General features: G+C 44.6%; 1 protein-coding gene across 1 annotated transcript in view; it reads right to left on the reverse strand.

Moving 5' to 3' along the window:
* LOC120025750 (junction-mediating and -regulatory protein-like) overlaps positions 1–16,419 on the reverse strand; it is a 68,613-nt gene that overhangs the window by 25,471 nt on the left and 26,723 nt on the right. Inside the window, exon 2 of the mRNA XM_038970362.1 lies at positions 4,434–4,607. Within this exon, the coding sequence (XP_038826290.1) occupies positions 4,434–4,607 (174 nt within the window). The remainder of the gene's footprint in view (positions 1–4,433; positions 4,608–16,419) is intronic.

Here is a 16,419-nt window from a genome sequence, read left to right on the forward strand (position 1 = left end):
CGCCAATTTAATTCCACTAAATTATGCAAATTAACCAATAGATCGATAAGCATGACCAGTCAAATGTATTTCCATCGACTGGTATTTCCATCAATGAATTGGTTGAGATTCACAATGAGATTTTTGACAATTTTATTTATCGGCTGTTTCATTTTTTTACCGGACAAAGGCCGGCTACTACCGGCTAACGGAAACCCTGGTAGGCAGGCAGGATTACTGAGACATATCATTGCTCCAGGTTCTGGACATCTGGCAGGTGTACTAGAGGAAAGCAGATCAGTGGAGCAGCTTTGACCACACTGGTAGGATTATCAAACGAGCACAGAGCCCAGATCCTTCCTGCATATCTCACAGGGTTACCCTACCCTAGACGCTGATTCAAGGTCAGTTCAGCGTTTCTCCTCCTAATGGTTGGTGTTAGGATTTGGGGTGGGTAATCCTTCCCAAATGATCCTAGATCTGTACCTACCGGGAAGCAGGTTCTACCCGGATCTCATAATGCTGCATTGTATTCTGAAGGAACTCCCCTTACACATGGCCATGTATGTATGTATGTATGTATGTATGTATGTATGTATGTATGTATGTATGTATGTATGTATGTATGTATGTATGTATGTATGTATGTATGTATGTATGTATGTACGTACGTGTGCGTATGTGTGTGACCAGTGCAGCGCCACAGACAGCCATGCTGGGTGAAGAATGTGATGTGGCCAAAGACAAACATGGGGAAATCACCCCAACCTCCATGACTATAGGCTGAACCCTCACAAGAGATTACTAAAATAACACACAATCCTCACTAACACAACACCCTCAGAGAGAGAGGGGAGAGGGCAAGGAAAGGAAGGAGAGAGACAGAAAGACAGAAAGAGGGGGAGAGAGGCAGAGAGTAAGGCGAGAGGGGGGTGGGAGAAAGAGACTGAACAGAATGATAAGCAGCTGAAGAGAAGAGAGGAGAGGTGAGGTGTATGTGTGTGCTGAGCAGTATTCCAGCCTGGTTTGGTTTAGAGCCTGAGTACTGACCACAGCACTAATACTTCTACTGTGGGTTAAGCTGCTCTGGGCAGGGAGGCAGGCGGGCTGAGGGGGTGAAGCCTCTCTAGCTGATCTGATCCCCCATCACACACACACACACACCATCATATTGCGGGTAGAGGTTAGTGTTAACCACATACCTAGGAACAGCTTAGCCTTAACCATTACAGTGGAGTAGGACAACAAAAAACTAGGAGCAATTTCATCCCACCATCTCGTCAATCCAGTTAGCCACAGAAGCTAACCCTAATGTCAGTAGATAGGACTTAAGAAATAATATGTATTAGAGTGTATGCTGCTGTCTGTCAAAGAGCTTTTGGCCCACCCTTTAATGGTTCAAACAGCCAACAAATCATCCTGTTACAAGTGTTTAGCAAACTTTTTGAAAAAATGATGTGTTTAATCAAATACAAAGTTATTTTACAGAAAACAAATGAACATTTAGCATGCTTATAGGGAAAGGCACTCAACGTGTTCGGCACTGACACAAATGACTGATGATTGGCTGAAATAAATTGATAGTAAGAAGATTGTGGGAGCTGTTTTGTTAGACTTCAGTGTAGTTTTGTCATTGATCATAACCTATTGCTGAAAAAACGTAGGTGTTTTGGATTTGCATCTTCTGCCTTATTGTGGATTGAGAGTTACCTATCTAATAGAACACAGAGGGTTTTCGTTCATGGAAGCCTCTCTCATGCAAATTCAATTGAGTGTGGTGTACCGCAGGGCAGCCGGCTAGAGCCATTATTGTTTTGTTTTTACAAATGTCCTTTCACTGACTTTGAATAAAGTCTGTATGTCTATGTACGCTGACAACTCAACAATATACACATCGGCTGCAACAGTAAAATGAATAATGGAGACAGTTAACATAGAGCTCCAGTCAGTTTTAGAATGGATAACTATCAATAGACTGGTGCTAAATATAATATCAAATAAAAGCATCATTTTTGGACAAATCACTTGCTCAACGCTAAACCTTGTTTAGCTCTAGTATTGAATAATGTGGCTATTGAACAAGTTGAGGAGACTAAACTGCTGGGTGTAACCATAGATAGCAAGCTGTCATGGTCAAAACATATAGACTCAATGGTTGCTAAAATGGGAAGAGGTCTGTCCATGATAGGGCGTTGCTCTGCCTTCTTGACATCTCAGTCGACAAGACAGGTCCTACAGGCCCTAGTTGTGTTGCACCTGAACTACTACCCAACTGTGTGGTCATGTGCGGCAAAGAAGGAAATAGGTCAATTCCAGTTGGTCCAGAACAAAGCAGCACGTATCGCACTTAGATGTACAAGGAGGGAAAGTGTCAGTAACACGCATGTCAGTCTCTCCTGGCTCAGAGTTGACTGCGTCACTATTGGTCTTTGATGTGTTGAAGATACCAAACTCTCTGTTCAAGCAGTTGGCACACAGTTCGGACACTCATCGGTACAACATGAGACATGTAACCAGAGGTATCTTCACAGTCCCCAGAACAGAGGCTAGGAAACGCACAGTATTAAATCGAGCCATGACTACATGGAACTCTCTGCCACCCCAGGTAACTCAAACTAGCAATAAAAACAGTACAAAAAAACTGACAAAAGAACACTTTACTGCACAAAGGGGACTGTGAAGAGACACAGCCATTGTATATATCTTGTATTGTAATTTGCACTGTACTACAGTACCAGTCAAAAGTGTGGACACCTACTTTTCTTTATTTTTACTCATTTCTACATTGTAGAATAATAGTGAAGACATCAAAACTATGAAATAACACATATAGAATCATGTAGTAACCAAACAAGTGATAAACAAATCAAAATATATTTTAGATTTTAGATTCTTCAAAGTAGCCACCCTTTGCCTTGAATCTAAAATCCAAACTTTTGACTGTTACTGTATATATTTATATATATTCAGTGTCTAAATAATCTTTGTTGCACAATTAAAAAGTCAATACACTGCATTTCAAACATTCAGGGGGGGGGGGGGGGGGGGGGTCTAATGAATTCAGGGCATGTACATTTATACCCAGGCTAAATATAAGCCTTCAACTATAAGACCCACTAATAATTGTATTATTTTATCTAAATAGTTTAACCTATTTTTTTGCAATAATCACTGCCCTTTTTGTTACATTTTTTACCAGAACCATGCTCAATGCACATCCAGTAATAATGACTAACTTCTGGTAACAGGCATAATAACATGAACACAGGTCTCATAAACAATCTCTCAAGCACAAGCCCACCTGCTAGTGAGTAGCCAGCTAATCTTTATATTTAAAGTCTAGACAACTTGGATCTATTTGCTTGCTAACAAGGTAGAACACTTGAACTGTTATGAATACATTCTCTTGTCTGTCTCAAACTGTTTGAAAAACATAGCCTGTTCACTATGTTAGATGTTGAAATCAAGGATAATAATATGCTTATTTCTCAGAATGAGAATGAGTTGCCAATTCCTTATATAACTGCGTCTTTTTATGCTCATTGCACATTTCTAAAACACAGACTAGACAGCTAGTATAACAGTTTGTGGCTAAAATGCTGCTAGAGGTACATGGTGGTGCTCACAACAGAAACTGACCATTAATTATCCCCAATCATGTTCATTGATACTTCTGTTTTAGTAGAGTCTTCTCTGTTTTACATTTCTGCAGATGAGACAAAAATGTTATCATTAGGTTATCCTCTATTACAATAAAATATTGTCTCAATGTGTTTCGGTGTCCATATGACCGATTACATTGGCCCAAACCTCAAATGCAAATAGCAAGTTGAAACTGCTTGTTATCAGAGAGGAAGATGAGTGGCAGAGGGAGGGGCTTGGTGTCTGTGTGTGAAGGTGCACAGTGCACACAGCACAGAAGGAGCGAAAGAGACAAGACCAAAAAGACAAACTCATAAAATCAGGAAAAAAATAAAAACCTTGATTCTTGTAATAGTCATTTGGAACATCGTGCTAAAACATAAAATATTTTATTTATTTTTTGCCTTTTTCAATCTTGTCTCATTACTGCAACTCCCCAACATGCTCGGGAGAGGAGAAGGTGGAGTCATGCGTCCTCCGAAACATGACCCGCCTAACCGCGCTCCTTAACATCTGCCAGCTTAACCCGGAAGCCAGCCGCACCAATGCGTTGGCGAAAACACCATTCAACTGGCGCCCGCAGGCACCCGGGCCCGCCACAAGGAGTCACTAGAGTGCAATGAGCCAAGTAAAGCCCCACCGGCCAAACCCTCCCCTAACCTTGACAACGTTGGGCCAATTGTGCGCAGTCCTATGGGACTCCCGACCACAGCCAGTTGTGGCACAACCCGGGAATGAACCCAGGTCTGTAGTAATGCCTTAGACCGCTGCGCCACTCGGGAGGCCCCATAAATTCAGCCCTAGTTTGTTACCTTGATCTGCTGTCTGCGCAGCATGGCCAGCTCTCTCATGTCTCTGAAGGGCTGTAGCAGGTAGTGGTAGAGTTGTGTTGTAGCCTCCAGTAACTCTCCATAGGCCTCGTCCTCCTCTGGATACACCTGCAGCAGCTCCACCATACTCTCCATGGCCCGGTGCCTCTCCAGCAGCTACACACACACACACACACACACACACAGAGAAGATCATTTAGCAATTCAGCAAATCATCAAAAATAAAAAGGAACCAAATAAAACAATTTAGCAGCAAGACTGGTTTAGGAGGATTAGAAGAAGAAACGGGAAAATATGGGGGAAAAGTTTGAAGAAGTTTATTCTGTGCCTCTGAATAAGGTGTTATAGGAAAGGCGCTAACAATGGTCAGGAATAGCTCATATTTCAGACTGTGTCGAAACTAGTTCCAATGCTGATTCACAGGAGTGACTGGCACAGTGTGTGGTGGTCTCAGCCCCAGCACCAGCACAGACCATTTCATAATGGCTGTCTAAACAAAGAGCTCTTTCACCAGCTGCACAGAAGAAAAAAAAGTATTTACCAAAAGTTACAGTACTGGTAAAATGAGAAGGATTGAGCGTGTGTGCAGTGCACAAGCATACACATGTGTGTGAGCATGTGTAAAAGTTTGTGTCTGTGGCCATTAAGGTTGAGAAATACTTGGGGAGACCTCTACTACAATATGGTACTTCAAATATTGTGATATCCGATATAAATCGGTTTGCTCCGTTAATGACTAGATCATTCCAGACTGTGAATTTTTTTCCCTTTATTTATGATATTATAGTAACATTCTCATTAAATAATCTTAGTATGGCAGAAGAAATAAGGCTTAGTTAATTCATTTAGACTTCATTTTGAACAAACTGATACAGCCTAACTAATAAAACTGCACAGTTGTGATTTGTAAAGTTCAAATAGAGTATAGTCTTGCATTTCACTATATATCGTCAATGTCATTTCACAATAGTCAATTTAATCATATATCGGAACAACTAGGGTTGAATATTTTCCCGGTATTTGACAAAATGTTCTATCCCGAGAGTAAATCACTTTTCTCCCAGGTAACCCGGTATTTCCTGCCAAAACCGGAAGTGTCATTCAAAAGCATAATAAAGCATTGATTAAAGCTTTGACCGAAAATTCAAGACTGATGCTACTTCAGCCTGATGAGCCATACATTACATACATTCATTTCCTTCCAGTTCTCTGCTGCCAATGACTAGAACTAACTGCAAAAATCACTGAAGCTAGAGACTCATATCTCCCTCACTAGCTTTTCTCCCTCACTAGCACCAGCTGTCAGAGCAGCTCACATATCACTGCACCTGTACATAGCCCATCTGTAAATAGCCCATCCAACTACCTCATCCCCATACTGTATTTATTTATTTATCTTGCTCCTTTGCATCCCAGTATCTCTACTTGCACATTCATCTTCTGCACATCTACCATTCCAGTGTGTAATTGCTATATTGTAATTACTTCACCACCATGGCCTATTTATTGCCTTACCTCATTTGCACACACTGTATATAGACTTTTTCTACTGTATTATTGACTGTAAGTTTGTTTATTCCATGTGTAACTCTGTGTTTTTGTACGTGTCGAACTGCTTTGCTTTATCTTGGCCAGGTCGCCATGAGAACTGGAAATGAGAACTTGTTCTCAACTAGCCTACCTGGTTAAATAAAGGTGAAATAAATAAATACAGTTTAAAAAATGTATGAGCCCCACATTAAAGGCATTTAATGAGGCCAAGCCCCAAAAAGCCCAAATGATTGTGCCGTTATCCAATACACACAGTACAAGTCAAAAGTTTGGACACACCTACTCATTCCATTCATTTACTATGTTCTACACTGTAAAAAAAGACTGAAGACATAACAACTATGAAATAACACATTTGGAATCATGTAGTAACCAAAAACTGTAAACAAATCAAAATATATTTATATTTTAGATTCTTGAAAGTAGCCTTACTTTGCCTTGATGACAGCTTTGCACACTCTTGGCATTCTCTCAACCAGCTTCACCTGGAATGCTTTTCCGACGGTCTTGAAGGAGTTCCCATATATGCTGAGCACTTGTTGGCTGCTTTTCCTTCACTCTGCGGTCCAACTCATCCCAAACCATCTCAATTGGGTTGAGGTCGGGTCATTGTGGAGGCCAGGTCATCTGACGCAGCACTCCATCACTCTCCTTCTTGGTCAAATAGCCCTCAACACAGCCTGTAGGTGTTGAAAAACAAATTATAGTCCCAATAAGCGCAAACCAGATGGGATGGTGTATCGCTGCAGAATGCTGTGGTAGCCATGCTGGTTAAGTGTGCCTTGAATTCTGAATAAATCACAGTGTGAGCAGCAAAGCACCCCCACACCTCCTCCTCCATGCTTCACGGTGGGAATCACACATGTGGAGATCATCCATTCACCTAATCTGCGTCTCACAAAGACACGGCAGTTGGAACAAAAAAATCTCAAATTTGGACTCATCAGACCAAAGGACAGATTTCTACCGGTCTAATGTCCATTGCTCGTGTTTCTTGGCCCAAGCAAGTCTCTTCTTCTAATTGATGTCCTTTAGTAGTAGTTTCTTTGCAGCAATTCGACCATGAAGGCCTGATTCACGCAGTCTCCTCTGAACAGTTGATGTAGTGATGTGTCTGTTACTTGAACTCTGTGAAGCATTTATTTGGGCTGCACTTTCTGAGGCTGGTAACTCTAAATGACACTAATAGGAAGAAGATACTTGCTTGGGTCAAAAAACACGAGCAATGGACATTAGACCGGTGAGTCCAAATGTGAGATTTTTGGTTCCAACCGCCATATCTTTGTGAGACGCCGAGTAGGTGAACGGATGATCTCCGCATGTGTAGTTCCCCATGTAAAGCATGGAGGAGGTGTGATGGTGCTTTGCTGGTGACACTGTAGGTGATTTACTTAGAATTCAAGGCACACTTAACCAGCATGGCTACCACAGCATGCTGAAGCGATATGCCATCCCATCTGGTTTGCGCTTAGGACTATCATTTGTTTTTCAACAGGACAATGACCCAACACACCTTGAGGCTGTGTAAGGGTTATTTGACAAAGGAGAGTGATGAAGTGCTGCGGCAGATGACCTGGCCTCCACAATCACCCAACCTCAACCCAATTGGGATATTTTGGTATGAGTTGGACCGCAGAGTGAAGGAAAATTTAGCCTACCTGTCACGCCCTGGCCATAGAGAGGTTTTTATTCTCTATTTTGGTTAGGCCAGGGTGTGACTAGGGTGGGCATTCTAGTTTCTTTACTTCTATGTTTTCTATTTCTTTGTTTTTGGCCAGGTGTGGTTCCCAATCAGAGGCAGCTGTCTATCGTTGTCTCTGATTGGGAATCATACTTAGGCAGTCCTTTTTCCCTCTTTCATTTGTGGGTTCTTAATTTTGCACTGGTTGTTATTTTGCCCTGCAGAACGTCACGTTCGTATTTTGTTTTGTTGTTGTCGGTGTTCAGTTAATAAATAAATAGAATGAACACGTACCACGCTGCGCTTTGGTCCACTTCTTCCCATGACGATCGTGACAGAAGAACCCACCACAAAAGGACCAAGCAGCGTGGCCAGGAGGAGAAGGGATCCTGGGCACGGGAGAGAAGGGAGTTTAGGACATCGTGGACATGGGAGGAGATCATGGCAGGCGACAAAAGCCTGCCATGGAAACAGGCGGAGGCAGATAGAGAGGAGCGGAGAGATCAGGAGTTACGGCAGAGACGGGAGCACAAGAGGCAACCCCCAAAAACAATTTTGGGGGGGAACACGGGTTGGCGAGCGGGGCGAGAGGAGTTGGTCACGGTTCCAGTGCCATGTTTTCCAGTTTTACGCACCGTGCCTTCAGTGCAAAGTCACAGCCCGGTGCGTGCAGTACATGCTCTCCGTACCTGCCGCGTAAAGAGGGGTATCCAGCCAGGAAGGGTGGTGCCGGCTCAGCGCTCCTGGTCTCCAGTGCGCCTCCTCGGACTGGGATATCCTGCGCCGGCTCTGCGCAAGGTGTCTCCAGTGCGCCTGCACAGCCCAGTGCGTCCTGTGTCAGCGCCTCGAACGTCCCGGGCTAAAGTGGTGATTCAGCCAGGAGGGGTTGTGCTAGCTCTAAGCTCCAGACCTCCAGTGAGCTTTCACAGGCCAGTGCGTCCTGTGCTGGTGCTCCGCACTTGCTGGATTGAAGTTGGTATCCAGCCAGGATGGGTTGTACCTGCTCCACGAACCAGGCCTCCAGTGTGTCTCTCCAGCCCGGTGAGTCCTGTGCCTGCTCCACGAACCAGGCCTCCAGTGTGTCTTTAAAGCCCGGTGAGTCCTGTGCCTGCTCTACGAACCAGGCCTCCAGTGTGTCTTTAAAGCCCGGTGAGTCCTGTGCCTGCTCCACGAACCAGGCCTCCAGTGTGTCTCTCCAGCCCGGTGAGTCCTGTGCCTGCTCTACGAACCAGGCCTCCAGTGTGTCTCTCCAGCCCGGTGAGTCCTGTGCCTGCTCCACGAACCAGGCCTCCAGTGTATCTCTCCAGCCCGGTGAGTCCTGTGCCTGCTCCACGGACCAGGCCTCCTGTGTGTCTCCCCAGCCTGGTGAGTCATGTGCCTGCTCCACGCATCAGTCCTGCAGTGTGTCTCCCCAGTCCGGAGCCTCCAGTGACGGTCCCCAGTCCGGAGCCTCCAGCGACGATCCCCAGTCCGGGGCCTGCAGCGACGGTCCCCAGTCCGGAGCCTCCGGCGATGATCGGTGGTCTGGTTCCTCCGACGATGATCTGCGGCCCGGTTCCTCCAGTGAAGGTCCATGCACCAGGGCCGCCACCAAAGCGGCGGGATCTGCAGGCGGAGGGTGGTCTACGTCCCGCACCGGAGCCGCCTCCGTAAGGGATGCCCACCTGGACCCTCCCCTTTAGAGTCAGGTTTTGCGGCCGGAGTCCGCACCTTTGGTGGGGGGGGTACTGTCACGCCCTGGCCATAGAGAGGTTTTTATTCTCTATTTTGGTTAGGCCAGGGTGTGACTAGGGTGGGCATTCTAGTTTCTTTACTTCTATGTTTTCTATTTCTTTGTTTTTGGCCAAGTGTAGTTCCCAATCAGAGGCAGCTGTCTATCGTTGTCTCTGATTGGGAATCATACTTAGGCAGTCCTTTTTCCCTCTTTCATTTGTGGGTTCTTAATTTTGCACTGGTTGTTATTTTGCGCTGCAGAACATCACGTTCATACTTTGTTTTGTTGTTGTCGGTGTTCAGTTAATAAAAAAATAGAATGAACACGTACGACGCTGCGCTTTGGTCCACTTCTTCCCATGACGATCGTGACACTACCTTTCAGGAGGCTGATTTGCAGGCAAAGACAAATAAATGGGTAATCAATACTTATTGAAAATGAAAAGACGCAATGCTCGCTCACCATAGTAGCCTAACGTAAGGCTTTGTGCCTTTTCCATGATGATTACATTTTTTGATTGCACCTCGACTCACATTGGTTGAGCACCCTCCACTTCTTTCCATTATCAATATTTATTTACAGACACTGTTGTAAACTACAGTCTAATCAAATTCAAGTTAATTTCAGAATTTAAGTTAACTGCCACGTGATTCTCCGCCCATGTAGGCAGCCTACTCTATTTCAATGAGACCACACATACTAGGCACACTTGAACTCAGACGCCCAACTAGGAGAGGTAGGCTACTGAAGTTTAAGCAGCAAATTCTGTGTTTGAATAATGCGAAAAATGTACTTTTAATACAATAGGTAGGCTAATGCATACAAAGCAGAAAGATGATTGTTTCCAAATAATCTGCGGGACAACAAAAATATTTTCATCCCAAAGTTGTCTGTCTGACCGACCCGCAGCATGAAAAATGCTGACCACACCGCAATGATCTCTTTCAAGAACCTCAGGAATGCAGCCCTCTACTAGGAACCACTCGTTTCAATTCATACAGTACAACCCTCCCTCAGTTCTCCCAGGGGCAATATTGAATGTATATTGAAAGGCTGATGCTACATCACCAATCTAAGCAGTGAATAGCCTAACAGTACCCTTCTGCTCTGTCTGTCTGGTGTGGCTTGAAAACAGAGGAGGAGCTGTGGATAGGATGAATAGGGGCTCTTAAGTTGTTAACCCTAGCCAGGCTTTCCATAGCCAGCCACACACACAGGTCCACTCTAGGGATCAGGGGCTAGAGACAGACACTGGTCGATTCAGCTCCAACACTGCTCCTACTGTTTACCTTGGCCAGGCATCTCCAAGGTAACCACAGACAGGCCAGCCCTGCACTTAGCTAAGAGAGGGGTGGCTGAGAGGGAGAGAGCTACTGTAGCACTAGAACTGTTGTATTAGGAAAGGGAAAGGGGGATACCTAGTCACTTGTACAACTGAATGCATTCAACTGAAATGTGTCTTCCGCATTTAACCCAACCCCTCTGAATCAGAGAAGGTACAAGCTGCCCATAGGCATAAATGTAAAAAATCCAGTTGGGGGATCAATGCAACCTTCGAGGCAAGAACGGAATATGTTGTCTGGTGAGTGACATTTCCTGTGACCTCTGACCCAACTGTGGTTAAGGCAGGAGGTGGCTGTGGTTACAGCCCTGGGAGCACAGATTGACGAATGACTGAGTGTGTATGTGTTTGTGTGTGTGTGTGTGTGTGTGTGTGTGTGTGTGTGTGTGTGTGTGTGTGTGTGTGTGTGTGTGTGTGTGTATTTAGCTCGAACAACATACATTGTATTCCATCGGGACAAGAGGCATACCTATGTAAGAATGCTGTTCATTGACTACAGCTTAGCATTTAACACCCTCCAAACTCGTCAATAAGCTCGAGACCCTGGGTCTCGACCCCGCCCTGTGCAACTGGGTCCTGGACTTTGACGGGCCGCCCCCAGGTGGTGAGGGTAGGAAACAACATCTCCACCCCGCTGATCCTCAACACTGGGGCCCCACAAGGGTGCGTTCTCAGCTCCCTACTGTACTCCCTGTTCACCCATTACTGCGTGGCCATGCACGCTTCCAACTCAATCATCAAGTTTGCAGACGACACAACAGTGGTAGGCTTGATTACCAACAACGAGATGGCCTACAGGGAGGAGGTGAGGGCCCTCGGAGCGTGGTGTCAGGAAAACAACCTCTCAATCAACGTCAACAAAACAAAGGAGATGATCGTGGACTTCAGGAAACAGCAGTGGGAGCATCCCCCATCCACATCGACGGGACAGTAGTGGAGAAGGTGGAAAGTTTTAAGTTCCTCGGCGTACACATCACGGACAAACTGACATGGTCCACCCACACAGATAGTGTGGTGAAGGCAGCGCAACAGCGCCTCTTCAACTTCAGGAGGCTGAAGAAATTTGGCTTGTCACCTAAAACACTCAAAAACTTTTACAGATGCACAATCGAAAGCATCCTGTCGGGCTGTATCACCGCCTGGTACGGAAACTGCTCCGCACACAACCGCAAGGCTCTCCAGAGGGTAGTGTGGTTTGCACAACGCATCAACGGGGGCAAACTCCCTCCAGGAGACCTACAGCACCCGATGTCACAGGAAGGCCAAAAAGATCATCAAGGACAACAACCACCCGAGCCACTGCCTGTTCACCCCGCTATCATCCAGAAGGCGAGGTCAGTACAGGTGCATCAAAGCTGGCACCGAGAGACTAAAAAACAGCTTCTATCTCAAGGCCATCAGGCTGTTAAACAGCCATCGTTAACACCGAGAGGCTGCTGCCAACATACAGATTCAAATCTCTGGCCACTTTAAAAAATGGATGTAATAAAGGTATCACTAGAGTCACTTTAAATAATGCCACTTTAATAATGTTGACATATCATACATTACTCATCTCATACAGTGGGGCAAAAAAGTATTTAGTCAGCCACCAATTGTGCAAGTTCTCCCACTTAAAAAGATGAGAGAGGCCTGTAATTTTCATCATAGGTACACTTCAACTATGACAGACAAAATTAGAAACAAATCCAGAAAATCCAGAAAATCACATTGTAGGATTTTTAATGAATTTATTTGCAAATTATGGTGGAAATTTAGTATTTGGTCAATAACAAAAGTTTCTCAATACTTTGTTATATACCTTTTGTTGGCAATGAGAGGTCAAACGTTTTCTGTAAGTCTTCACAAGGTTTTCACACACTGTTGCTGGTATTTTGGCCCATTCCTCCATGCAGATCTCCTCTAGAGCAGTGATGTTTTGGGGCTGTTGCTGGGCAACACGGACTTTCAACTCCCTCCAAAGATTTTCTATGGGGTTGAGATCTGGAGACTGGCTAGGCCACTCCAGGACCTTGAAATGCTTCTTACGAAGCCACTCCTTCGTTGCCCGGGCGGTGTGTTTGGGATCATTGTCATGCTGAAAGACCCAGCCACGTTTCATCTTCAATGCCCTTGCTGATGGAAGGAGCTTTTCACTCAAAATCTCACGATACATGGCCCCATTCATTCTTTCCTTTACACGGATCAGTCGTCCTGGTCCCTTTGCAGAAAAACAGCCCCAAAGCATGATGTTTCCACCCCCATGCTTCACAGTAGGTATGGTGTTCTTTGGATGCAACTCAGCATTCTTTGTCCTCCAAACACAACGAGTTGAGTTTTTACCAAAAAGTTCTATTTTGGTTTCATCTGACCATATGACATTCTCCCAATCTTCTTCTGGATCATCCAAATGCTCTCTAGCAAACTTCAGACGGGCCTGGACATGTACTGGCTTAAGCAGGGGGACACGTCTGGCACTGCAGGATTTGAGTCCCTGGCGGCGTAGTGTGTTACTGATGGTAGGCTTTGTTACTTTGGTCCCAGCTCTCTGCAGGTCATTCACTAGGTCCCCCCGTGTGGTTCTGGGATTTTTGCTCACCGTTCTTGTGATCATTTTGACCCCACGGGGTGAGATCTTGCGTGGAGCCCCAGATCGAGGGAGATTATCAGTGGTCTTGTATGTCTTCCATTTCCTAATAATTGCTCCCACAGTTGATTTCTTCAAACCAAGCTGCTTACCTATTGCTGATTCAGTCTTCCCAGCCTGGTGCAAGTCTACAATTGTGTTTCTGGTGTCCTTTGACAGCTCTTTGGTCTTGGCCATAGTGGAGTTTGGAGTGTGACTGTTTGAGATTGTGGACAGGTGTCTTTTATACTGATAACAAGTTCAAACAGGTGCCATTAATACAGGTAACGAGTGGAGGACAGAGGAGCCTCTTAAAGAAGAAGTTACAGGTCTGTGAGAGCCAGAAATCTTGCTTGTTTGTAGGTGACCAAATACTTATTTTCCACCATAATTTGCAAATAAATTCATTAAAAATCCTACAATGTGATTTTCTGGATTTTTTTTTCTGATTTTGTCTGTCATAGTTGAAGTGTACCTATGATGAAAATTACAGGCCTCTCTCATCATTTTAAGTGGGAGAACTTGCACAATTGGTGGCTGACTAAATACTTTTTTGCCCCACTGTGTGTACAGTTGAAGTCAGAAGTTTACATACACCTTAGCCAAATACATTTAAACTCAGTTTTTCACAATTCCTGACATTTGATCCTAGTAAAAATTCCCTGTCGTAGGTCAGTTAGGTTCACCACTTGAACCCGTGAAATGTCAGAATAACAGTAGAGAATGATTTATTTCAGCTTTTATTTATTTCATCACATTCCCAGTGGGTCAGAAGTTTACATACACTCAATTAGTATTTGGTAGCATTGACTTTAAATTGTTTAACTTGGGTCAAACGTTTCGGGTAGCCTTCCACAAGCTTCCCACAATAAGTTGGGTGAATTTTGGCCCATTCCTCCTGACAGAGCTGGTGTAACTGAGTCAGGTTTGTCGGCCTCCTTGCTCGCGCACGCTTTTTCAGTTCTGACAACAATTTTTCTATGGGATTGAGGTCAGGGCTTTGTGATGGCCACTCCAATACCTTGACTTTGTTGTCCTTAAGCCATTTTGCCACAACTTTGCAAGTATGCTTTAGGTCATTGTCCATTTGGAAGACCCATTTGCGACCAAGCTTTAACTTCCTGACTGATGTCTTGACATGTGGCTTCAATATATCCACAGAATTGTCCTGCCTCATGATGCCATCTATTTTGTGAAGTGCACCAGACCCTCCTGCAGCAATGCACCCCCACAACATGATGCTGTTCTTCGGCTTGCAAGCCTCCCCCTTTTTCCTCCAAACATAACAGTGGTCATTATGGCCAAACAGTTCTATTTTTGTTTCATCAGACCAGAGGACATTTCTACAAAAAGTACCATCTTTGTCCCCATGTGCAGTTGACAACCGTAGTCTGGCTTTTAATGGCGGTTTTGGAGCAGTGGCTTCTTCCTTGCTGAGCGGCCTTTCAGGTAATGTCGATATCGGACTCATTTTACTGTGGATATAGATACTTTTGTACCGGTTTCCTCCAGCATCTTCACAAGGTCCTTTGCTGTTGTTCTGGGATTGATTTGCACTTTTCGCACCAAAGTACGTCTCCTTCCTGAGCGGTATGACGGCTAGGTGGTCCCATGGTGTTTATACTTGCGTACTATTGTTTGTACAGATGAACGTGGTACCTTCAGGCGTTTGGAAATTGCTCCCAAGGATGAACCAGACTTGTGGAGGTCTACAATCTTTTTTCTGAGGTCTTGGCTGATTTCTTTTGATTTTCCCATGATGTCAAGCAAAGAGGCACTGAGTTTGAAGGTAGACATTGAAATACATCCACAGGTACACCTCCAATTGACTCAAATTATGTCAATTAGCCATTCAGAAGCTTCTAAAGCCATGATATCATTTTCTGGAATTTTCCAAGCTGTTTAAAGGCACAGTCAACTTAGTTTATGTAAACTTCTGACCCACTGGAATTGTGATACAGTGAATCATAAGTGAAATAATCTGTCTGTAAACAATTGTTGTAAAAATTACTTGTGTCATGCACAAAGTAGGTGTCCTAACCGACTTACCAAAACGATAGTTTGTTAACAAGAAATTTGTGGAGTGGTTGAAAAACGAGTTTTAATGACTCCAACCTAAGTGTAGGTAAACTTCCGACTTCAACTGTATATACTGTATTCTATACCCTCTACTGCATCTTGCCTATTCCGCACGGCCATCTCTCATCCATATATTTATATGTACATATTCTTATTCATCCCTTTACATTTGTGTGTATAAGGTAGTCGTTGTGAATTTGTTAGAGTAACTGTTAGATTTACTGCACTGTCGGAACTAGAAGCACAAGCATTTCGCTACACTCGCATTAACATCTGCTAACCATGTGTATGTGACCAATAAAATTTGATTTGATTTGTAAATGTGTGCACATTTCAGCGCATGGAACTTTGCATACAATCATCCACACATCAACTGAAACCAGGCAGGTACTGTTCCTGCTATTATAATAGCAAGCCTACCAAGTGAGTTTGCTTACTTTGCTTTGGGTACAAGTTGGCCATAGACACAGACCTAGGATCAGTTTCCCCCCCCCAACCCTTATGTAACCATTAAGGTGGAGTGAGGAACGCAAAACTCACCTTAGATCAGTGTCTAGGAGGAAGCAACATCAAAGCCGCTTAACTTAGCTACAGGTCGGAAAATATGCAGTTCTGCAGGCCCTCACACATACTACCTTCAATTACCTTTGACCCAAAGCCTGGGTCCCTGCCCTGAATGGTGGGGGAGATGTGTGTGGGCTAATTTGAACTAATCCTCAATGCTGCAGTTGGAGTCTAGCGCCCAGTGTCTGACATGCTAACTCCCCATGACTAACTCACACACACACACACACACACACACACACACACACACACACACACACACACACACACACACACACACACACACACACACACACACACACACACACACACACACACACACACACCACACCACACACACACAACCAGAGGAATTATTAAATCCCTTCAGAAATATAGGGCATACTTGCTCTGACCGGGGGGCTAAAACCCAAGGCAACCAACCAGAGCTGT

This window comes from Salvelinus namaycush, chromosome 31 (genome assembly GCF_016432855.1).
Source record: "Salvelinus namaycush isolate Seneca chromosome 31, SaNama_1.0, whole genome shotgun sequence".
NCBI classification, from domain to species: Eukaryota; Metazoa; Chordata; class Actinopteri; order Salmoniformes; family Salmonidae; genus Salvelinus; species Salvelinus namaycush.